Here is a 26585-nt window from a genome sequence, read left to right as displayed (position 1 = left end):
TTCATTAATGGCTTTCACAACTAACACTAGGCTAACGAAAAAGATGGCGAATTGTATACATTACCTTAAACAAGTGAAGCGCGTTCGGGTTTTGGCATTGTTTATTCAGTGTATCATTTAGCTTAAAATAACATGAAACTCTTTGTTTGACTTGCAGTTATTCCATAATTTCTCGTTATTTAAAACTGTAATAACATCACACAAAATCTATTGGAAATACAAATTGCATAACAATGTTTTTACCAATATAGGGCTAGTATACAAATTTTAATGCTAGGTATGATATTTACCGTAGGATATTTCGTAAATATTTCTGTTATTACGTACAGAAAAAAATATATGTCTACTTGTAAAATTTTAAATTAAAATACTAACTACAATTACCTTTGTTTGCGCATAATCTCATATTGAAAATTCCGACAATAGGTGATGCTTGTAGTTAGATATTGTAACGAACTTTTAAATTGCATATTTTATAAAATTTAAACAAAAATTGCAGTGAATTATTCTTCCCCCTTTTGTTGTCCTCATATTAGGGTAGAAACTGAGCAGAACCATATTGAATGTTGGCGTGAAAATAATGAAATACGCCTATGTGATGGGGGAAAAAAGTCATTATTGTATTGCGTTGTTTTACATTAGCACTGGTTTTTTACGCGGTCGTGCTGAGAAAATGGTCACAGAGTTTTGTTACATTTGAGTATCTAAAATGTCGTTTAAAATTTTCATAGCGACAGGACAACTGAAGGTGTTCATCTCTTGTAGCCAAAAAGTGAATGTTTTAAAAATTTTCAATCGTCATTTGAGACTGAAGATGGTGATTTGGTCTAGTGATCGTCAGCACGCGCTGAAATGACTAAAGGGTAAGGAGTGTCTCGGAATATGCACCGTCGTGCAGGAGAGAGAGAAAGACAGACAGCATACCCGCCAGCAGCCATGGATGCACGATAGTGCAATGTCTTATCCGCGGGTAAGAGACTAGCTGATTACTAGGGGGCGGATGTTGGTGAAAAGTCATCTTCTTATTTTTCACATTAGGACGATGCCTGTTAATATAGAAATCCTTTTTACGTTAATGTCAACGAAAGAATTAATTTCTTATGTTCCATTTTTTTTACGTTTTTGAACTAATAGGTAATTTTTACATTTTCGGCTTTTTTTGGTCATTTTCAATGTTTTGAAAAACTTTTAGATCATTTTGAATGCATTCTACTTCCTTCTTTACATACAGGCGTGTTAAATCTTATTCCAAGCAAACAGATTAGTAGCAGTAGATCCTAATAGTAATTACCTACTGAATAAGCGAATAACAGTGAAGTTTGAGTTTTATAGTTTGAAACAAACTCTAAAGTCCGTCCCTCATTTCATTGAAGGCTTCACCTCACACAACAAAAATATTACAAAATGCTTGACAACAGCTTAGTTTAAGTGAGGGCTTTGACCGCTACTGTTCTTTTGTTGGTACGAGGATGTCTTCAGAATTTGTTTGGAAGGGGGGAAAATTTCATCGTTTCTTGGACAATAGAATGTTGTGTCTCCAATATGGTTCGAAAGTGTTGTACTACAGTATACAGTATTTTTAACACAAAGACTGCAATAATGCACCCTGCGCCCACAATTTGTTTTATCATTCACACTCCCTCATCTGGATCTGGAAAGTCTAGTAACAGAAGTGAAGAGCGGGAGGAGGAAGAGATGAAGAACGAAGGCACTGACATGGACCACCCCTGATTGAAACATATTGTAAACCCTCATAAAAATCTATAATTTTCCCTTATTATTATTATTATTATTATTATTATTATTATTATTATTATTATTATTGTTATTATTATTGTTATCCAAGTATTGAAACCCTATTTTACCTTTGGTATATTAGGGTTGTAGTTTGTTACATGTGAAATACATTATGTAGTGATAATACACAATTTTAAAGAATTAATAGTAGGTCTGAGTCATAGTTACAATATAAATACACTAATTAAGAGACAGTAAACAATACTAAATACGTTATGCAATAATTACTTTCAGTTGAAACAAAATGAAATAAAATTAGAAATTATAATCGAAGGTGTAGAGAAATTGCAAGATTATTACATTAATTTGTGATTTTATACATAATTTTAAGCAATAGTAATGAGATAATGCACAGAATTGGCTTAGTTACAAATAAAACACCTATTATATAGTTGGTTTGCGATAGTAAAAAAAAAGAAAACAAAATTACTTATGATTACAAACTATATACCTGTCATCAAATACTGAACAATAGTAAAATCTATAATACAAACATAGTTATTGTTGTTATTACTATTATTATGTCCCAAAGATAGACACCTTGCTTTACATAGTGCATTAGGATTTTATAATATCATTAATTTACATACAATTAATAGCTACAGTCTTGCGTGGATGTGGTGTATAAACTCTGTGAATTGTTTGTAACAACATTTTTTTCTAAGAAAATGGTAAAGGGGTGTGCAGTAATTTAAATTGCAGTCCGAGATATGATATCTTAAAAAGTGTCTTTTCCTTTCCAACACTGGACAGTGAAAAATCAAATGTTCAACGGTCTGATTCTCTTTGCATATGCACAGAGATTCTTCTGCACTTTTGATTCTAAATCTTTCAAAGTAGGAACCGAATTTTCCATGGCCGGTCATAAATTGAGTGTAAAAGAAGTCGGTTGAGAACTAACTGCAACATAGTCTGTCTTGTACATTGGGAAAGAATAATTTCTTGGTCACAGAGCCTTTAACACTAGAGTTCCAGTATGTATTCCACTTGAATGTAGTTGTGTGCTTGATCTTCTGCCTAATGTACGAAATAGGACAGGTGGAATATTTATATTCTGAGTTGGTTGAGGCTGCTTGCTTCGCTAATGTATCCACTCTTTCGTTTCCTTCAGTACCTGTGTGGCCGCGCACCCACATTAAGCAAATACGACCTTCAAATTTAAGTATTAGGGATCTAATTTCGACGGCTATGGAGTGCAAGTTGTATTTATCGTCAATGGTTTGTAAGGCAGATTGAGAGTCGCTGTGAATACATGAGTCAATCCCGTTGGTAATGCTCCATTTCACTGCTTGCAAGATGGCAAAGAGTTCTGCTTGGAACACGGAGCACATGGGCGCCAGGCGGAACGTGGCAGAGTGGACTTCGATAGTGTTGTAGTAGGTAACAAAAGCACAGCCCACCAAGGTGACGTCGTTCTCCTTTTGCAACCGAGAGCCGTCAGTATAGATGTTGTATTCATGTCGATCTGTACATGTATTTGATGCACGGTGAAAATCTTTCGGATGACCAGTTAATGGGAAATGTGATCTTTTTTCCACCTCAAGATATGATTCTTGTTCTATAAATATGCCATTTCTTTTCACGTTAGAGATTTCAGCTTTAGCCATGGCTGTTAAAAACAATGGTGGTATACCCGCGATCACTAGGGCTGCGTCTGTCGATGTGGTTCTCTAAGCCTTCGTGATTCGTAGAATGAATCCACGCTGGATTTGTATTAATTTAATTTTCCCTTAAAATTTTTATTTTGTTGTATGCTCTTTTCCTTAATCTCAGTCAAATTCCAGGAAATTGCCTCTTCTCCCTGACATTTGCAGGGCAGTCATTGAAACAAGGCGACTAATTTTTATGAAGTTAATTTTCCTGAGAAGCACTAAAATATTAATTATTAGACAGCGGATTTTCGGTCCCGATGCAGAACGTTAGATTTACGTAATTTGCAGGGAGGTCATTGAACTCATTGCCACGCTCCTTCTGTACGCCAAGGGACGTGACGTCTTGTCGCTGTGTAGGGACCGAAAATCCGCTGTCTGATGATTAGTATTAACTCTAATTCCTCACTAAATCCTCTACAATTAAACGAACAGTTTTATTACATTTTATATATTTCATTATTGATATAATTTTACTTTTTATCTTGAAAATGGTCCTGATGGTTTTTAAAAAATGAAGTGACTCTGCCGTTTTCGGATGGACGAAAGTGTTTCAGCTAAGTCTCGAGTTTGGAAAATTAATTTAGGAGGTTAAATAACCAGATTCATTCTTACAAATTGATAATCTACTACTAATAAAATAAATCTATGGGGCACATTTACAACTCGAAGAGAAAAGCTGTTCTTCCTGTAATGTTAAATGTAACTTATCTGGATAGTATGTGAATGTTACGTATACTATGAATAAAATTAAGAGTTATGGGTTGTATATTTGTACATAGTCAACATATAGATTATTAGGATCTGCGTTGTGGTTTAAATGTTTGTGTTTCTAGCCATAAATCTAGAGAAGTCGTTTTCGATTAGTTCGAATAAATGGAGATTTATGTCCGCATAGGGATTAAGTGTTCTTTTTTTTTCTTGGTCGTGTTTTCTAATCGTGGAACTTGAGCCTTGCTAGCTTCATGACTAAGAAATTCCACTGCTTACAAAATGTGTATATGCCTAATATTGATTCATCTTTCACAAGAATGGGGAAGGAAAGAGCTCTATAGTCTGATTCTTAAAGGTTAAAGATAAATGATTATTATATTATGTACGATACGTTGTTTCTTTCTTCCTTCCTCTTTCTTTCTTTCTTTCTTTCTTTCTTTCCTGCTTTCTTTCTTTTCAACTCTCCTTCCTTTCTTTATATGTTTTTATGAATGTTCTGCTATACCTGCTTTACTTTGTAGCCTCCGTCTTTTAAAACTTACAAATTCGGAATGAAAAGCATAAATCATTCTGTACATAATAGTTAATGTCACTCAGTCAAACGTTTTCCGTGGATAGCGTGTGATCCGCTCCATTTATCATTTTATTTCTGCGTAATACAAAAAATCACAAATAGCATTGTTGATTTTAATTTGAGCTGGAGCGCTACTGTGTATTTTTGACTTCAAATAAAAACCGATTAATTTTTGACTAAAATATTTCATGTGCATCATTCCCGGAAAAATTGACTCGTGAATACAGAATATGAACAAAATTCGTCCAATAATTCAGGAAAATTCGCAGTACACACAGCACTTTACACAATGTTTGGAAAGAATTGTAGTTTTTTAATGACTTGAAACTGTTTCGTACTCTGTAAATTGTGTTACAGTGAAGTTTTGTGCTGTTTTGGTAATTTCCAAGTCGCAATAATGTACAGTAATTCTTCAAGAAATTATTTTGTGCTTTAGCTGATCCTTCTAAGAGAGTTTGCTCTCAGTATATTGCAACATATGACTACTGGTCTTCGTAATACGTGTTATTTTGAGTGCCTATAAAGCAACTTTTCTCGTTTTCGTTGTAAAAGCATGGGATAGTAAACAGAGAAACAAATACAAGCGAACTTATTTCTTGGCAAGTGCACGACCGCCACTGCTTCTTGTGTCATCACAGAGAGAAACTCCAATGTCCATACAAAGAAAACCAAACTTCAAAAGGACGAGGATGAGGTGGAGAAGTAGGAGGAGGAGGAGGGAAAAGCGAACTTGTCTCTCCTCCATTCGTTTCTCTGTGTCTAAATATCTTTTGTTTCCTGCTACTTAATGGATTATAAAGACAGGCAACAAACACAAGTGCAAAGTAAATTAAATGATCTTGGATACAAAGTTCAGTACTTAAGAGATTGAACTTCTTAGAAATTACAAGACCACATGCTCCACTCAAGAGCATGTAGAAAATTTTAAAGTTTTCTGCAATTTTTCAAATTTTCGTACCCTGACACCTTTCTTCATGATGTTGTATTATTTGATATAATTCGTTCCAAAATACATCTCTCTTAATTCCCCAGTGAGAATGGTAAACACTGTCGTAGATTTTGAAGGAACTTTTCGTCTTATTTCTTGTCAGAATTTGGGGTCAACGTCAGATATTCACAAGAGCAAAAGACCCTCATCTTGTAGTTCGAATGGCGCAGTATGGCTACTTAAGAGGTTAGGTACAGCTTACAGTAGTAAATTTTTGGAAATAGTCAACATTTTTTTCCTCCATTTCTGAATCTTGTACAATAATGAAAATTAGTATGTATAAAACACTGTCCTTCTGTTATATGAAAAAAAAATATATATATATTTTTACGATTTAAACAATTATTTACTTTTTTTTTTTTCAAAATCAGTTCACTGTGCAGTGATGAAACGTTTCCCACATAATTCAAGCAGTATCCAACAGTCTGTGATGAAAATGTTTTGTGTATTTATGCATGTGAGGCGTCTAGAATCAAAACCCTCCAAGTCCATAAAACAAAATTTGTGGGAAAATGGAAAAAACTGTTTCCATATAAATAAACATTCTTGGAATATAAACAATGCTTTTATCAAGTATTTTATTATCATTAGATACGTTCAAACAAATTACAGGATTGCCCCTTCATTGAAACTAACAAATTCGTGAGGTTAAATTAGCACCTAACTGATTTTGAAACTGAAAAGTGTATTTGGAGGCTTTTGAAAGTAAGAGAATTAGTTCTAAGCATAAAAATGAGTCAAAAAGGAAAACATTTTAACTTAAACCTTACAAATTATGTAGGCAATGAAACCCAGACTTGAAGTATGATTATGCAGATGCTTTAAACATAACAGCAGTATAAATTTGAATATATGTTACACTTTTTAAGTTCATACAAATTTTACACAATATTGTCACATTCCTCTTCCTCCAGATTAACAGTTTCTTCTTCGTCTTCTTATTCTTCACGTTCAATTCTATTGTTTTTCTTGTTACTACCTTTGCAACAAAGGTGTCAGTTCTATAGTTAAACTCCTCTTGCACTGTTATCTGTTCTTTCAATGCAGATAGTCTTAAAATAAATCTTTTACAGGCACTGAACTTAAAATAGGAGGAGATCTTAAAATTATGTCTGCCTCTTTCTTCCAGTCTTGGAGAGGTAAGCCTACATCTTCATTTTCAAGATTAAAGACTGTTCCATGTTTGCCAATGATATCTTTATATTCTTGGGGATCTACAATCACTTCCTTATTTCTTTTTCGATTACTTCAAATATGTGATCGGGAGGGAGAAATAAATGCCCAACCACAGGAAATGTAATTTACACTTTTTTAATAGTTAGAGGTGCTTCAGTGAGTAGACATTTAGAGCACATTCCAATCATTGTTGTATTTTTATTTTGTGCAGTAATAAAATTGTCTTATTGCTGATTATCTGATGAAGAGTAGTAAACGGGATGGAACTTCTTTATGTCCTACAAACTTAAACTGTTGGATTTCCATTTACTGCCAACAGCATGATTACAAGCTGGTATAGAGGGCACAAGAGGAGTACCGACAAAATTATGTAATTAATTATTAATTGGTAAGAACATTTTTGTAACTCACTGCTCATTCTATCCACCATTTCACTGAATATTATTAGAGTAGAAATTGAACTTAATAAGGTTTAACAAGAGCTTAACCACACAAATAATAAATCAACATCGCACAGCTGAGGAATGCTGGGTAAAGCAGCCCCACAACCTGATTGGTAGAAAGGGACTTGGAGGTTTTTGAAACTAACAATGGCAGAAATTCAGTTGGATCTAGCGGATATTGAAACTAACCCTAACTTTTGTCCAGCATTTTCAGAGGAATCCAGCGGATATTGCAGAAAAATAATGCCAGCATCGGATTGGCCATGCGAAGGTACACAGAAAAATAACTTTATCTCATTTTTTTTTCTTCGATGGACTTGGCGGGTTTTGATTCTAGACGCCTCATGTCATATCTACAATATGATGCAAGATTACTTCTCTACCTTTGATAGATTGTCTGATAAAAAATAAATTAATTAAAAATGATCAAATATCAGTATTTTCTCCTAATAGAAAAAAATTATTTATTAAGGAATGTAGTTGAAAGAGCATGATATTGTAAACATGAGTTTCAGCAATAAAATAAGAGAGAGAAGATGATAAAGTTAACAAGTTTTTGAGTTATGGGAGAAATGCTTCATCACTGCACAGTGAACTACCACCATTATGAATTTTGAAAAAAAAAATATAAAAATAATCTTTTTAAATCGTAAAAATATTTTTTTCATGTAGCAGGACAGTGTTTTACACATACCAATTTTCATTATTGTACAAGAAACAGTAATGGAGAAAAAATGGTTGAATATTTCCAAAAATTTTACTGCTGTAAGCTGTACCTAACCCCTTAAGACAACATAATACAAATATATAGGCCTATGACGAAGTATACACAACATTCGTACGGAAGGGAAATTAATTTACACTTTTTTCCGGAAATCGAACCTGAGTTGGGAAGTGTGAGTGCATATTACACAGTCTTTGGGATGTGTGACACCTCTGTGAAGAAAATTCAATAAACAAGATTTAATTTATTGGATTACAGGCTTTCACAGTGATTGTTTTTAAAAGAAAGATACAAGGATTTCAATTATGTTTTTAGATTAGATATTTCACAAGTTTCGGGACTTCTTGCAGATTCCATTATGAGGGTGATTTTGCCTGAGATGTGAAGGATTCCCAACTCTGTTATGGCTACACAGAAGTTGATCAAATAAGCTAGGCAACCCTTGAGTTTTTAGGCAATTTTACTCTGATCATATAGTTCCGAAACTTCGGAAATATTTAAGCCTCAGCAGTTAGGTGAAATACCTAAATTGTTCTTGTAAACAATCTTTTATTATATTTCGTGAATCAAGAGATTCCAGTTAGGCCCAAATAAAATATTGGATTGCATCGTAAATTGGTATTATGATCACAGATTTACAGAACTGACGTAACATAAACAAAGAGAGTTCTGCTTTATTATCATAATTGACTTTCTTTCGTAGGGGAGAGAGGCAAAGGCTGGGACTGCCCTCACACTTAGGCCGCTTGGATGGGTCCATTATGCTACTCGAGATGGAATAATGTGCATGCCTTGGCATAAGGCCCTCCCCCTCTACATATTCCCCTACGGCCTGCCTCCGAACTTCCTACAGCCTGCAGAATCTCTTTATCTTTCCACGTAGGCCTCACAGAGATCCCCCAACCTCGGTCCCACGAAATAGGCCTACCATGAGCCCAAGGAAGAGGCAACGGTACATAGCACTACCACCAGCAACTAATGACCACTTAACACGTGTTCCAAGTTCGATGGCAACACGCAGTCGACTCTGGATCGGACGCGAAAGTCCGATATGAGGGAAAGAAACGGAGATGCTGACGATGAAAGAGAGGAAGTGTAGGATAAAGGTTCGTAATATTGTGATAGTTTTTTTTTTTTTTTTTAGAATTTATTACAATTTTACTGTGCGAGAGAAGAACCAGTTTTGTGCAGCAACTTGTCCACGAACATTCCCTTAATACGTCGACGCAAAAACCGATCATCCTCTCGCTCAGTAAAATTGTAATAAATTCTCAAAAAGAACTATCACAATATTACTCGTATCACAGTATTAGCAACCTTTACCCTATATGAAGTGGAGAATGTAGGTGAAATGATAGGAGAAACGGGAGTAACCCAAGAAAAATCCTCTGCAACGTCTGATTTACCCACCACAAATTCCATCACGACAAACCCGGGAAGACCGCTCTAGCACGTCAGCCACAGACACTTTATATAGGTGCATAGGCCCTACTTTTAAAAGTTGAAATATGATACATAACTATGTTTCTTTCTTTTCAGAATTCGAACGCACACACTACCCAGACGTCTTCGCGCGGGAGAGACTGGCGGAGAAGATCGGACTTCCTGAAGCGCGAATTCAGGTAAGAATGAACAAGAATCTATGTACGAGTATTTGTGTGTGTGTTTTTTATGGCAACGCTATTTAATATGTGTCTGTCTTTATTGTTAATGTATTGTATTGATCGTATCTGTAATATGCTAATATTTGACAATAATGCAGTGACTACTTAAAACCCAGCAAATTGCGTGTTCATTATCTAATTAGACAATAGGTAATTTTATTAATTCCCATGCAAGCAGGAGTTGCGCACGTACTCTTTCACTAATATTGGATTCCTTTATATATTCCGTCTTCACTGCCGTTAGAGATTCTTAACTACACTAGTTATTATTTGATTATGTGGTTAGCATTGTGCATTTCTTCAAAATAATCAATAGGCCTACCATCAAAAGAGAAGCGAATCATGCTCCGTCGTAATGACAGAAACTTGATGAGAATATAATGATGTTATTAAACATAAGTCGAGGAAGAGATTTACAGCAACCACGATATCCGATGAATAGGCCTATATGGAATTATCAGCGGACAGAAGAAAATGTTCCAACATACAATTAACACATGAGGCTATCAAATGCAAAACTCGCCTCATTCAGATAAAATGATTTGTCAGAAAACAGGAAAAACCGTTATGGATATGGGCAGTTTTGCATTTGATAGTAGTTTTCTGAGCTCTATGGAAGAGGAATTAGACAAGATTTGCACAAACCGACCATAGTCTATCAGTAGATAGAGAGCTCAAGAAGTACAACATCCCATATGTAACTAATTTTTTTTTAAATTTTGGATAAGGCGAGTTTTGCACTTGATAGCCTCACATATTGTGAAGGTTGGCAAATTGGCACACGAAACTGAACACGCTGATAGGAAGGGCTTATCCATCTCTGTATCATCTCTTGGAACAACTGCAACGTGAAGCAGCAGAAGTACACAGGGACATCGAAAAAATTACAAGCTGGACACACTCTACCTACCAAAAAGAGGAAGTATAATAAGATGGATTTCCGAATAGCTAGAATTGTACAGAATTACGAAGAATATAAAACACAAGGGAATGTTTTAACTTATCTTCGTGATATAAGTCAAAATCTCTCAGGCAACATGTTAATTTAATTCTCATGCAAATTGTTTTCATCTGATTGAAAAAGGAATCTTACTTGTAAATGATCAGTTTTGTCATTAATAAATCATAAATTTATTATATAATATTATATAGATTAAAAATATGACCTATTCCGCACGTAACCAAAAACCTTCGTGACAAATCGACAAGAGTGACAAATATTCCACATGTGACAAATATGTATATGGCGAAATCGGTATGACTAATACAATATATTGTGTTCAATAGAAACGTGATCAATTTTCCTAGAATCGGAATTCTTAATAGACAACGATACGCTCTTTGTAGCTACACACCATGCTATTTCATGGAAGTGAACTCTCTTAAGTCTTGTTACCTTCCCTCAGCACGCTTGGTTACTCAAGGATTACAATAGGATATATCTTGGCGGTCACGGTGAACGAGGTGACGTACGAATCCACTTGCTATTCAAATTGAAATCAAACGTTCGCTATAACTTACAACAATTATTTTGCATTGAAATAGGAATATCTTATGCGAAGTTTTACCGTTAGATGGCAGGAGCGTTCCATGCGGCACAACATGTTGTATGGCTATATTATGCCATATGCTGCAGTTGATTACGTTCTCCCGCTTGTTGCTTTTTTTGTGCGTGTCAAAATTATATGTATAATTAGTTTGTATAACCTAGTATAATTTAATATAATTCAGTACTTTCTTACCTCATAATTTAATTTAATTTACAATAAATAATAGCGTAAATTTGTATAATACTGAGAGATGGATGAGGAAATCTGCAGTATGCAGGATATAGATACGAGTAAATTGAATATGCACGAACCTAAACGAGAACTTTGAGAACGAGGTGCACGAATAAAAATAATAAGTAAATAAAATAGGAACTTTGTCGAAAGTAAATATTACCTCTTTAACCATTAGTATTGTAAGTACCGTAGGCCTACGCTAAAAACAGGATATGCAACAACCAATTTTTTTTATAGGGAAGGGACTATAGAGATTGAATTCCTCGTATTTTTTTCCCTCTAGTTGCAGAAAGATTAAATGCAATGTTTGATAAGATGATATAATATGATCTCAGTAGCTAGTATCACGATTATTCCTGTGTTTTATAGGATAAGAACATGCAGTTTTGAATACTATGTAGGATGATTTTGAAAATTTAAAGTAAAAACTTGGTTTTGATAATTAATCTACAGCACATTAAAAACATTATTCACGAAATGGATTTCACTATGGATTGTCCTGGATAATAAACATCTCAGTTAATCGAGAGTTTACTGCAGGCGTAAACTTCGGAGACTCCTAGAAGTACTGAATGTAATGTAAGCTAACATAGCTTGCTGTCGAGGTTGCATATGTTTTTATTAATTTACTTTTTCCTCTTCCAAAATGAAACTGTAGCCAGCAATTCCTTACTTGAAGTAGTTATTTTTGTTTAATTGCTAACACTTTCGAGGCGCAATTTCATTAGTTAAATTTTTAAGGTTCAAAGCATATATTCATAATATTTCGGGACCTGAATGAAGACAAAAGGCTTTTCCTGGTTTTTACATATAGGAACACACAATAATTTGCCATTTTGAGTTGTTTTTAAGAGTATTTAATGTACTAATACACTACGTAAATCCTCAATATTTATATACCGGAAAACAAATGCACACGCAAAGCGCATCCCTCAAAGTACACACGCGCTATCTGTTGGTGCTAGTTCAAGATATCCCTATTAATAAACGTGACCAACTTCAGTAGCTATGAATGGGCATCGTGAGAATCTGCGACGAATTTCTTCAAGAAAACAAAATCCGAAGCATTCGAGAGAATCTCGTTTATTACGACACAAGTGCGTTTCACGACATGCAGACCATCGTCCCGGAATTACGATTCAACAAAGAGGAGGGGCTTCTGTACTGTTTCGACATGAACTCAAAACTCATTGTTGAGAGCTGTTAACGGGAACCGGGAAGTTTGCGGAAAACTAAATCTCAATGGTGATACACGTCTTGAAGAAATGATAAGTACATACAAGAAAACACTCCAACAGCATCCGAAAAATGGAAATATTTCGTCATTAAAATATATGCATACCGACGGGTTTATATAATACAAGTGTTTCGCTTTGTTATTGTGTGAAGATGCGTGATGGATTCTGAATGAGACGTCGTAGTGGCGGGGGAGATGCGGGGTGGATTTTTGTGATGATACACACATCACTTACTCCATTAAATTACTGTACATCTCCCATTACATTCAAAATGTTTGAGAGAAAGACAGCTACACTACGTTCTAGAAGAGGCCCGAGCTACGTCAGCAATACATTCAAATAGCAGCAGGCATTAGATTAGGCTACACTCGTTGAGCTTTCACTAAAGGCAACCCTGCGTCTGTCTGTCTGTCTCTCTCTTTTTACCTAAAGCTACTATCTCTTCATTTTAAAAAGTTTCAGTCTTATACATACACGTATATACGCTGTGGTCCCCTCACCACCCGCGGGTCTACAATTTCTCATGCCCTGACGAATATTCTATACAACTTAGTATGAATGTGTGTATGTATAAATGTGGTAATTTCAAAAGGAAACAGGAGCACCTACTGTATATATATCACAACACGCATGACAGACTTCCATTTTTTTATTTCTAAAAACTAAATGTATGTATACATGTAAGTAAAAGAGAACATCATCTCATCATCATACCAACTGTGAAAGAGCACATAAAATACCACCACCAGAGGAGAGGTTGAAGGGAATGCAGGAAACTTGTGGGATGGGGGAAAAGTGAACGAATAAGAGAGGGGGAAGGGTGGCGGGTTTTATAGAAGAGAAGGCCTCTATGATACATACATCTCCGGCAAAGTTTAAACTTTCGACTGGCAACGTAAACTCCGACTGAATGTATATCCCACACTGGAATTGAAGTAATGGCATGATGAAAAGACGAGGAGGGATCAGAGAGGGAATGAAGGGGAAAAGTATACTTGGAGAAGGGGGAAGTCCCTTTTCATTATTACGTACCATCCGTAATGATGATGGATGGTATAATATCCAAGTCTGATATTTGTAACCCTCTAAATATATGGCAGCTTAGACGCAAGTAATAATGTTGTACGGTGTTCAGAAAACTTTCGGCCCATTGCAAACAGCTAAGTGGCGCTGTAGCTGGCGCTATTTTGGGTGTTAGTTCTTAATGAACGAGTTACAAGTGTTGAGGGACGTAATTCCTCTGATAGGAATTCCGTGTAATTTAATATGAGGTTGCAGTGTACGTACGTTACCTCAGTAAAGAATGCGGTTTGTTTTTAAGGCGATGCGATACTGAAAATAGTATAATTTTGACAAATTTTATCATTTTTTTTATTTTCGCGCTAAGTGTTAAATGTTGTGTTTTATTTAATGACGATCGCAATTGCAGAGGTTATATCAGCGTCGCCGCATGTGCCGGAATTTTGTCCCGCAGGAGTTCTTTTACATGCCAGTAAATCTACTGACATGAGCCTGTCGCATTTAAGCACACTTAAATTAAAATGTACGGTTTCATGAAATGTTATCTCACTATCTTAGTTATAAGTATACTTTTATATAATTGGTAGAAGTTGTGTTAATATACTGGTTACTGTAACCAAAACTTTAAATTTAATCATGCCAAAAAATAAATTTTCTATGTCTTCAACGTTAAGTATTCAGTTTATTTCTCAATGGTTGAAGCTAGAATGATTAAACTTTACATAGTTATTCATTAATATCTCTGTTGTGAAATGGAGCATTTGATTGGCTGTTTTATTGATAGAAAATTATATGTAAAGCAATATTATTTTTTATATCTAATACCATTATTTAATTTCTCTCGCACATTTTATTTATCATTCCCCAGTAAGAAACATGTCTAAGCAGCAGTGAACAAATTCAGCCATGATATGAAAACTGTTGCTAAACTTAGGCTTTCCGAGAATATCAGAGATGGGCGGACCTACACAAAATATTTATTTATTTTATTTTAATTTATGAATAAAGACATATTATACTGGTAGTAAATATGTGTGATTTATATCCAATGGCTTTATATTCTACTGGGTGTTCAGTTCAAAGTGTGTCATGGCTCGCTGTATGCCGTCATGTGGCTAGCCGATGAGCCTAGAGAATTCAATCTTCCTACACTTCCGCAGCATAGAAGTTGCCTAGCAAGTACGGCGTTCATTCTGAAGAGTACGTACCGATACGTACAGTAACGCCGGTAGTGGCAGGAATGTGAACTCTTTGGAAATACGTACTGTCGGGATATGGGGAGAGGGTTAAGACGATTACTTACGTATTTGTTGACATTAACTCCGACGGTCGACATGGACACGGAGCATTTGATTTGTGTTGTGGAATGTTACCGTACGCAACCGATGATAACAAATACCCTGCGTACGACTTGCCGGCGCAAAACACAGTTCGAAAGAGGTTATGGTAGCACACAGACCGTACAGACCGCCATCTGTTGCTACGACGTTCAAGTTATACCGTACACGTTCTCAAGTTCAGATTGAATAACGCCTTAAATAATAGGCACTTCTCTGATATATAAGCTGAAACTCGCTTCAAATTGGTGACCCAACAACAGTGACGTCATGATGCACTTTGAAATGAACACCCAGTATACATGTAAGATGTAAGCTGCAGCATTGTTGTAAATGTTAGTAGACCTACTTTAACTTCTTATCTGACGACAATAATTTCCTGTTGAATATGAAATGCATTGCTTTTCTAGTAAGTTGCGCCCTTTGGTAGAAAATCATATTGCCATATTAATTTCACAAGGACTGCAGTCACGCAAATATTCAATATGGAAACCGAAGACCCATCTTGCATTGAGTTGCATGCTGTCCTCAAAGCGGTGAAAGGGATTTCATGGATGACTGCTGCAGCATTCTTGTGAAAGTTACAAGTCCGACCGGGTGGGCGAGGATTGCTCTCTTTGCCTCGCTCGTGCCGGCTCCCTTCCTGCTGCATTCGTAGTTCGATTTTCCTGGCCTATCTGTACGGTTTCTATGATTGCGTTTAGAGAACTAGCCAGCTAATGTGGTATATCTAATTCGCAATAACTTCGGAACATAAGAAAATTAATGTACAGATGATGTCAATCTTTTGTCGCTTTACGTAGAAGCCGTTCCCACGTAGTTGAAGCTTGGCCTTGTCATCTCGCGCAGGTTATATGAGCGGCAGTACGTGGTAATCTTACGGAGTAGACACATTTTCGTTGACAGCGCGTCCAAGGTCATGCTTCAACCTCCGTGGAACGGCTTCTACCACGGATCAGTTCGCGTGTTGGCAACTGATGTAATTCCGAAAGGAGCTAGAGTGTTCCTTCGAATTCCAGTCCGGCTGATTATCTGATTGAGATGTTCCGAAGATTTTCTCAACTGTGAGGTGAATGTTGGGTAATCCCATGCCAAATTCTTGGGAACATCTTGCCACATATCACACCATTATCATCATTTCCATCGACGCTAGATCTTAATCTCGCAGTTGATAAATAACAGATTTAAAATAGGTTGTCTGATATACAAAGTAATAAAACAATTAGCGAAAAATTTAACATTTTGTCATATATTATTAAATTGGCTGATACAAAAAGTAATACAACAATTAACGAAAAATTTAACATTTTGTCACATATTAAATTGGCTGCTATACAAAGTAATACAACAATTAGTGAAAAATTTAACATTTTTTCACATATTATTAAATTGACTGATATACAAAGTAATACAACAATTAGCGAAAATTTTAACATTTTGTTACATATTATTAAATTGGCTGATATACAAAGTAATACAACAATTAGCGAAAAATGTAACATTTTGTCACATGTTATTAAATTGACTGATATACAAAGTAATACAACAATTAGCGAAAAATTTAACATTTTGTCACATATTATTAAAAACCGAAAGGTGAATTGCTTTACTGTGTTACATATCTTTATGCATAACTACATATGGGTGCGATCACCTCTCGACAGGAGTATAGATTTACTACTCTGCATATATTTACGTACAGTGGAAGCTCTTAAGTTCGACAGAAAACAAGTTCGACATCCCATAGTTCGACTTCTTACGTAAGAGAATTAGACATGCCCCTATACGAGCACTAAGAAATGGGTTTGCCATTTGAATGGGAATTGGTTCCGTGTCTTGCAGTGATACTTATGTTAAAAGAAAACAGAATATTTTATTTATTAGGACATCCAAATTTAATCACTGATTTTAAATTAATGAGCTCTTCTTCTTCTATTTGAGAATTGTGCCGTTTGTGAGACGGAACTGTCGAAACCCACTGTGGTACTAGAAGCTCATACACAAGTCTCGGGGCGGACAGGAAATGAAAGTACAGTACTGTATTCGTTGATGGATAACCAGTAAGAATTTGTATTCCACTACCCTTATTGGACTGAATTTTCAATTCTGTTCAGTCGATCTTTGGAGAGTCCACTGTGGGAACGACCACCTTGAGGTTTTTCCAAGGTTTTCTCAACCAGTTGAAGCAGAATATCTGGGCTTTCGTCCGATGTAGAGTCGACTGCAGGCTGCCACAAAACTTGAACCCCGTGGTATGTAATCAGTTGCTGGTGGTAGTGCTGTGGTGTACCGCGGGCTCTCCCTTGGAGCTCATGGTAGTTCGTGGGAATAGGGTTGAGGAATCGCGGTGATGCTTACATGGAAAGGTAAAAGGGATTCTGCAGACTGCAGGGGAGTTGGGATGTGACCCGAAAGGAAATCTGTAGCTCGGGGGGCCTTGGAGTATAGGCCTATACACAATTGCATTTTGCGCCACACCAGACCGTTTCAAATGGACTATGAAGAGGACGCATATGAAGCTGCTGTGGATTTTTATCAGATCAATAACGAAAATCTTGTTTGTTCACGGTACCATTTAAATGAAAATGTGCTTCATCACTCATTGACGGGACCATTTCATCAGTAAAGACGTAGAGAAAGTTTTCACAGAATGCCGTTCGCTTTCCTTTATCACGATCATTTAACTCTTGAATCAAAACCATCTTGCAGGAATGACAATTTAGATCTTTATGCAGAATTCTTCCCAAACTGGTACGTGATAAACCTAAGGCAGCAGCGTGTTTTCTGGTTGAGTGATGAGGACCCCTTACTATTGCCTGACTGACTCTTTCGATGTTTCGTGGTGTTCTCACAGTGTGTACAGGACCTGGTGATAACTTCTTCGTTTGCAGAAGCAGTTAATCTGAAGTTCTCTATCCATAACTTCATACTGTTCCTGCTAGGAACGGCACCATGGCGTGGAACATTAAAATGTCGACGAAATAATCGTTGTATAATGATAACTAAGTTAGCATTTTTTTTAATGCTTCCGCCACAAAAGCACGATGTTCAGCATTTCTTAGCTCCATTTTTACAACATTGACTTACATTGCGCTTACGTATAACTCACGTATTCACGTATAGGCCTATGTCATTTTTACCAACTTATTGTATGTTAAAGATAGTCAGATTCTCATGGCTAGAGCCCGGATGTTAGGCAAAATGCCTTTTTTTTAACCTGAGTGTACGTATGAAAGACCTATTAGAGATAAACACGTTTCCACAAATTTGGGGACGATATGCCCAATTTTTCTTTTGCCTTTTTTGCCTATTTTAGCTCCCGTTGCCTATTTTAAGGTTAAATGCCTTTTTTGGCCTTTTTATGTCGTTATTGTACATTTTCTATATTTTTGTGCATTTAAAATAAACCTCACATAAATTATATCAAAGCACAAAAAATAACCGTTGTACAAATTAAAAATATATATTCACCTCACACAAATATTTGCTGAAAATCTTATTCTCCAGCAATGCATATCTTTCCAAGAAGTCGTAAACTTTTCTCCCCTACCGATTTCATCTTTTATGTCGCTTAACAAAGATGTTTGAACAGTATAACCCTCAGTTCTCAGATCACTTCGGGGTTTATCAGCGGAAGAAAGGGGATGAAGGAAGTATTAAAAGCAAGTCTCCAGGTCCCGTTACTGTTGACGCTTGCACGCACAAGTCACGCGTACTTTGAAGTCCCTAATCCCTTCTCACACCCCTCTTTTTGAGACAATACACAGTTGGTTTTTCTATCTCTGAAAGAAAGTAGAGGTAGTCCTTCTGAAATAAGTTGTTTTAAGTTTGCTCCAATCACTTGAGTAGAAGTATAAAGATCTTTTTCCATCATGAAAAACGTTCTTTCTGACACTATGATAGTTGACAACTTAAAAAAGAATCTTGCGACATGAGTACCTTATGGGATAGTTTATTAAGTATTTGTATATTTTTTGTATGTTTCCATGGATAATAAATGCCTATTTCACTGCCCATTTTTACTATTTTTAGTGCCTAAATGCCTGCCTATTTTAACTAAAATAAATGCCTAAACATCCGGGCTCTACCATGGCCCACTCCTATAACCGTACGAAATTGTCTGTGGAAAAGCATGCTTGAATAATATTCTAATAAATTCGAATAGTGCTTTCTATATACATACAGCAATTCATAATTAGATTGAACGAGTAGACTTTGGAAATATTAATCGTGTATCAACTACTGACGCTCGCGGGGGAAATTTCAGCCTGGAGCAAATTTATATGTGCGGTTTGATCTGACAGGGTATCGAACCCATCTAGCATTCGAATAGCCCAGGGCGTTGCACTGCTCAAACTGCAACGCCCGAATGCGTTTCAAATGAAGCTCATTGATGCAATCTGGATGCGAAGCCAATGAGATGAAAAATTGCAGCAGCAGGGCATTGAACCCAGGTCGTCAGCGGGTTACAAGCGTGTCAAACGGGGTAAATTATGCGTCAAGAATTCGAAGACGACTTGACTGACATGTGTTGATTTTTAGTGCATGGACAATGGAAGTGCAAAATGCAGCTATTATGAGCAATTTCGCTCTTTCTCTTAGTGTTGCGGAGTGTCGCTAAATTCATATAGGCCTATTTATTCAATGTCAGGATTTAATTTGCAAGTGGATTGCAACTTAAAATATTTAAAACCAATGTACTCTCTGTATCAGTATATAAATTGTTCAAATCGTTGGTATGTTTTCATACAATGTTGTACCTATTAGAGATGAACAAAACTAACTGCCGCTCTCGCTCGCTGTGTCCGTTGCATTTGTCTTTCGAGTCTCGTCTCGCCATTCTCTTGCGCTTTGAGTCTCGCTCATCATTCTCGAAATAGTATTTGGTCGGCGTGGAAAGATTTCGTAACTTTGAATAACAAACATCAATGAAATAAATAACATTATAAATGTTTAAATGAGACAAAAAGATAATACAGAACAGTATCTTAGTTATCAAAATTTTCTGATATTATCTATGGTTACATAAATAGAAAAAAACAGTTCTCAAATAAATTTTCATTTGTAAGAAACATAAAACATAACGTTAATATCTTATTACTTGAGAATGCACACTTGATCTCAAACATATGAAAAGAAAATTCCTAACCTTTTAATAAGTAAAAGTAAGTAAATCCATGACGCTATAGCCCTGAAGGGTCAAGACCGACTAGCTGGCTGCTGGCCTCACGTCCACATACCGAAGCATCATCCAACCAGAATGTAGGTATCGTGTGGTTAGTGCGATGATCCCCCAGCCGTTATATCCAGTTTGCGAAATCGGATTTTCGCTACCTATCGTAGCTCCAAGTGCACAACGTTGCTGGGTGGGCACCGGTCTCATACACTGGCCGAAATTTCATGAGAAAATTTATTCCCTCACAGGACTCGAACCAGCGCACATTCCGTAACGCGGGTCCTAGGCAGGATGCCTTAGACCGCAACGCCACGACGCGGGACAGCCTTTCAATAAGGGCTTAATAATTAAATAAAGATTGGGTAACGGATTATTATACACTGAAAGGTAGAGATTATGTTTCAAATAGACTACTTAATTGTTTATACAAATATAGCAGTTGCCAAAGTAGATAAAAGTTCAGTCATATACAAACGACTGTAGCGATTCAAGGCTGCTTGACGTTCGGGATTTCAGGAGTGATCAATCTCGGCGTCTCGAAACTTTCACAAGCAGTCTTTACGTCAACGACGCTACGTATAGAACATTGCGGGTTTTCGGCTTTGCGGACGCTATTAGTCTTGCTTTCTCGATCGTTGTTCATCTCTAGTACCTAGCCTACATAAATTTACAATAATTGAATTTCACCATCACCAACATTATTACCGTCATCACTATCATCACCGTCTTATTCTCTTAGGCCGACCTTGCCTGTTTCTGCTCTAAAACAAACTGTACTTGCCACTTCTAAATATGTATCATTAGGAGTTAGTATGGCTAACTTCAACGTAATGACTTAAATTCTTTCATCCATTTTACGTAAGCATGCATGTCTCTTAATCTTATAGAATTAGTGTTGCTATCGGCTGAATATTATGTGGTTTCTTTTTTCTCAATTTCACTAGTCGTCTAGCCCACCCTAGGCATAAGAGGAAGGGAAAAGGAAAAGAGATACCACCACTCATGTCCTTTCCGCTTACTCCGCTTTAGAAACAAACACACAATCAATGGTGAACTTAAGGCGACCAGCGAGAACCGAAAGCTATGATGCCTGCCTTTTAGCCTTTTACAATCCATCACTCAGCAGTGCTTGCCTACCTGTTTACTCGTATCGGTCCGGAACATAACTATCTCAGCCGGGGAAGGTGGAGTGGGGAGTTAAGGGATAGTCTGTAGTGACTCAGTCGAGTTAATAACGCCCAGCCAGGTCTAGCGAATACTTATGTAACTCATATTATGTTGTTTTTCTGCAGAGGGAAAGTTCCCGCCAAAATGTGTCTCTTCCCTTGTTCAAGGCAGAGAAAGATGCAGAATGTTTCAAATAAAACTTCTAATGGACCGATGGAGTTGTTTGACATTATTTTTGTTCGTACATTTATCATCATTTCATCGTCATCATCGCTGCCATCATCGTCGTCTCTTTCAAGGAATAACTTATCACAAATGTATTGGTATAGTGTGTATGAAATGTTCCCGTTCGAAATAAGTCTTTGTTTGTTGACGGGTAATACTGCAAATGTACGACTAATCATCATTTTAAAAAAAAATCTAGTTTTAGCTTTATAAAATAACGCACAATGGCGATTTTCTCTAAATCGAATTCAGCGACTTCACATATTTATGTAAACTTCTCTGCCAGTAAATTAATTATTTTTACATAATTATCTGTAGGCCTACTTGCATCTCCAGTCGAAAACTTCTACAGACAAGAAACTAGGCTTTAAGTTTTTTTTTTTATTGTAGTTACTTTTAAAACTAATGAAACCTTAACCGTTAACAAAATAGGACGAAAATAAAAACGATTAAAATTTTCTCTAAAAATTTCACTTTCGTATAGAAGCCGCAAATGTAGGCCTACTCTGACAGGTTGTGTTCCCTACTCGTCAGAAGTAATTGAGACACCATGTGGAATTACATGGTGTGGTTATTTTATAGTAGAATTTCCGTTTTTAGACTTCCAGACGTACTGTACAATATAAAATTAAATTATGATAGGGAATGTATAATATTTAGACCTACTTTTCTTCTTAACAGTATATTGAAGAGCATTTTGCCGTGATCGTTTTGAACACGGGTTTTTATTGTAGAAAATTGTAACCGATACGCAACAGTTGAGCCTATTTTTATGCCTAAATTAAATTATTGAAGTACCATAAAAATCTGACAAGGAATTTACAATATTTCTGTAATTGCGTGAAACATTTTGCTCTCGATTGTATGTTATTTTTATAATTAGATGTTTAAGGAATTGGTTCTTATTTACAAGGTGCAAACGATGTATTTGCGAACAGCACTTAAATTTATTGTACTGTTACTTTAAACATACATGCTCGTGTCATTGAAGATCATTTCTTCCATGCCTGTTGAGCCAGTCTATCAAACAGCGTCAGATTGTCTTTAAGAACTGAGCTTCTATACATGATTTTGTGTAAGGACCTATTGTGATTTTTTATGGAATCTCTCCATTTACGCTTTACGAATAGTCTTCTTCTCAGCCTTTCAAGTGATGCATTTAGAATAGATTCCAGGCGTTTTCCTGGTTCAAGATAACTTCTCTGTTTACTATATCCTGTGTGTTGCCTACATTCAGGGCAGTCCGTAAATTTATTGATTGATCCTTTTGTAAGGACTGTAATTATTATTAAGAGTGAAGTAAATTTAATGTTTCTTATATGTTCTATTGTTAATGATTAATTTTTACTTTACTCCTTTATTGAACGTAGATGTAGGCCTATGTGTATATCCATTGATACGGAAAATGGTCGTTCTCTTTAGTGTGGATTTTTCTAAATGTTGTTCGCATTAACGCGAGATTCACACGGGGAAATCTGAGGATGAAGTCAAACCATAGCTGCGATGTATCTGTATGTCACGAAACGACATACTCGTATTTTGCGCGAAGATGTAAGACTTAGCGGTATAACTCTTCCTCTCGTTACAAATACCGGTCTTCGAATCTCTCTATGTAAAACGTGCATGTATAAACACAGCACACACGATGATTCCCGAGCTATTCCAAGGTAGGATTTAGTCTCTGAACAGCAATCAATTTCTGTGTCAAAGGGTGTACAGTAGTGCCAAAAAACCCGGACCGACGGAATAATCAAAGTCCCCGAAATGAGTCACTGTGCATGCCACGCCCGCATTCGCAAGATAGCGAGTAATCTATTGAAATTGTTGTAGTTTCGACTGCTGACGTAGTCCATTTCGAAAGCCATTAGAAAATAAGGCGATAAAATTCATGTTCTGGGAATGATAAGTTAATTAAGTAGTAAAATATCGCTGCAATCGGAAATTATTGGGAATATATTTGAATGAGGAACAAAAAAAAAGTTTCCTTCCCAGGCAGGATTCGAACCACGGAAGTCTTAGTTACCAGTTTATCGTGCTGTCACTGTGAACACGGCTCTGAAATCTGCTACAAGGGTCGGTTCGGTATTTTTTTTTGTCACTACTGTACAAGTATTTACAATGGAATTACTGTGTTGCTTCTTCTAAATTGGTTTAGTGAAAAGCAGTTAGTATGGGTTTAGCCTATAATAAGAGTAATAAGATATATATAGGTCTAATGCAACAAGAAAGTAAGTCTGTGCTTCTGACAAATAGGCCTACCATAGCAATGCAAAAGTAATTTTTTGCTAAGTGATGTCAGATTTTGAAAATTCAGTAATATATATTTTTTCTGTGAGATCGTGCGTATTTGCTTGTTTTTCGCACAGAACCAATACGCGGTAAGTGTGAAATACCACATTCAGTATTCCCAACGTAACACACATAACAATTTCCCTCTTCTTACTGCTTAAGCGCGACATTCATTTTACTGCTTTAGGCTTTTAACATATTATTTTTAGAGACTTTTAACATAGTAATAATTATAAATTGGAAAGTTACCACTGCAATTTCACCTAAATTGCATTGTTAATTATTGTTTTTAAATATTTGCAAAAATTAAGTAAAGTCTACTACTCCACGAAACTTATTGCATTCCTGATACAAGTAACATTAAGGAAGCCGTGAAAAAATCAACAAGATTCCAGATGCCGATGTTATTACTGCAATATGTTATATAAATAATATTGTTAAAATATTAAAATGAAAAATAAATCATTACATAACCTTACCGTTTGTTTTAAGTTGCATTTATAGACTGGGGAAAAAAAAAAGACAGACTTATATCACGGCCTGCTGCAATATAGTAAACACAGAAAACATTTTATAGCAACAATGTTGAAGAAAGATATTTTGGTTTTCCGAAGTTGCCCTCATTAAGCAGAAACCAAGATGGAGATTTCATTGCAACTAATTAGAAATTCGTCTTTCAGGTGTGTAATAAACGATCTTCGCACAAAATAATGTACGATACACGAGCGGTATTATTGTTTTCATGTTCTCGGAAATTAAAAAAAGCTCAACTACGTTTCGCTTTTTCAATCTATTCCTCGAACATGAAAACGTCAACATACCGCTCTTGTAACGTATATTACTATTTCATTTGTCCTCGAGCATAAACGTTTGATGTTAGAACTGTAGCTACATAATTGGACATTGGACGTTTCGAATTGAAAGGCAATACGCTCTTGTTTTGTGACCGAACATTTTTTTCACAAATCCCGAAGTTGGAAGTGGCGTGAAATAAAGTTTAAATAATTAGTTTTCGGATTAGGCAGTGCGGAAGGAACACATCTCTCCCCCCCCCCCCCCCTCGCTCGCCGAGTACTCAGACTATATTAACACTTGATTCTTAGTGAATAGATCGCGCAGCGAGCGGAGCAATACAATGTATCAGCGTACAGCCCGCAGCCGTTCCTCATTTAGATAAGTAACGAAAATGCAGCCCATTGGCTCGAGAGCAGAGCGCGACGATGAATGGCGAAACAGGATCCAAAGAAACTCATCAAATGTTTCAATCCTAGCCGCAGCTTTTCAAATTCTTCTATTAACAAGTCGGCGCTCTATGTAACTCAAAGGGAACTTTTATTTGTGCACGAAATTCTGTAGGTATGTGTTGTTAAAAACCTCGGTTTCTTAGAATTCTGCACAGAGGGGTTATATACTTTTATTTACTTACTCTTGCGAGTAAAATAAAAATAATAGAAATACATTCCCTTCTGCGTTATCTCTAACAATTGTGTAACTTCTGAAGTCCTATGTCAGTGTTAAATTTCCAGGTGAACTAAATTGATAGGCCTATTTCGGCTTTAGTGAGGAAATGAGGAAGACGAGGTATGTGAATATGAATTCTGATAATATGTACAGAGTCACATATTCAAATTTTGCTGCCAGTCACAAAACATCCATCTTGTATAATTAATTGTAACAATGAAATTTATTGCATTTGTTCGATTCTTACCGTCTTTTGTTTCCTTCAGTGCCTCAAACTTAGACGAAAAAACTTTCAGAGTTTTATTTTCATCTGGCATCAATATTATATTTCTACGTCTTCGGCAAAGATAACTGCGTATTTTTACATTAAATAGCAGTACATATGTACCTCTGGCTTCACTATCCATATTGAAATTACTACAGTTTGACACTACACAGCACAGGATTCTTTTGTATCAGCTACAAGGGTCGGTCCGGTTTATTTTGCAACTACTGTACAAGGTGGGTCAAAAGTCGCTTTCCCCAAACACATCCTTACATTTAATTACACTGAATTTACATTTTACTATAAATTCCTTTACAAATTTTGCTCAAAATTGAGATATGAGATCGGAAAAACAGTTGACACACGATCATGGTTGTCAACCCACCATTATTACACCAGCTATTCGTTTATTCAAGTTATGACGTCTGTGTGTGTACAAGTATAAAACCTAAGAACGAATATTGGGGAAAGCGACTTTTGACCCACCTTGTAGGCCTATATTGGAGGAAAACTCTTCAGGTTTTTTTTATAATGACTATTACACTTTTACTACGTCATACTACTTTCGACCAATAAAACGGTACGAAAGGACGTCTTTCAACTAATCATGGCTGCTTATCGCACAATTTTATCGCGTCCCTAGCATTTATTTAATTTTATCGTGTCCCTAGCATTTGTTTATTTTTATCACTACCCTAGTCTGGACGTCAAAAAACAGAAAATTACAAACCACTCCAGTCGATGCATAGCACTTTCAAATATGACTCGCATTGGCATTCAAGAACAAGAATTAATATATGAAGAGCACCATTCGGAAATCCTGCATAAGTTGTACATCAGTGAATTCACTTCTTTTACGCACACGTTCAATATAACGTCAACTGAACCACCAAC

The 26585-nt window shown here is 36.2% G+C and overlaps 1 protein-coding gene across 1 annotated transcript in view; it reads left to right on the top strand.

Moving 5' to 3' along the window:
* toy (twin of eyeless) overlaps positions 1-26585 on the top strand; it is a 477612-nt gene that overhangs the window by 353930 nt on the left and 97097 nt on the right. The window contains exon 7 of the mRNA XM_069823349.1: positions 9605-9687. Coding sequence (XP_069679450.1) covers positions 9605-9687 — 83 coding nt within the window. The remainder of the gene's footprint in view (positions 1-9604; positions 9688-26585) is intronic.

The sequence above is a fragment of the Periplaneta americana genome, chromosome 4 (assembly GCF_040183065.1).
Source record: "Periplaneta americana isolate PAMFEO1 chromosome 4, P.americana_PAMFEO1_priV1, whole genome shotgun sequence".
NCBI lineage: Eukaryota > Metazoa > Arthropoda > Insecta > Blattodea > Blattidae > Periplaneta > Periplaneta americana.
This window is presented reverse-complemented; position numbering and strand designations above follow the sequence as displayed.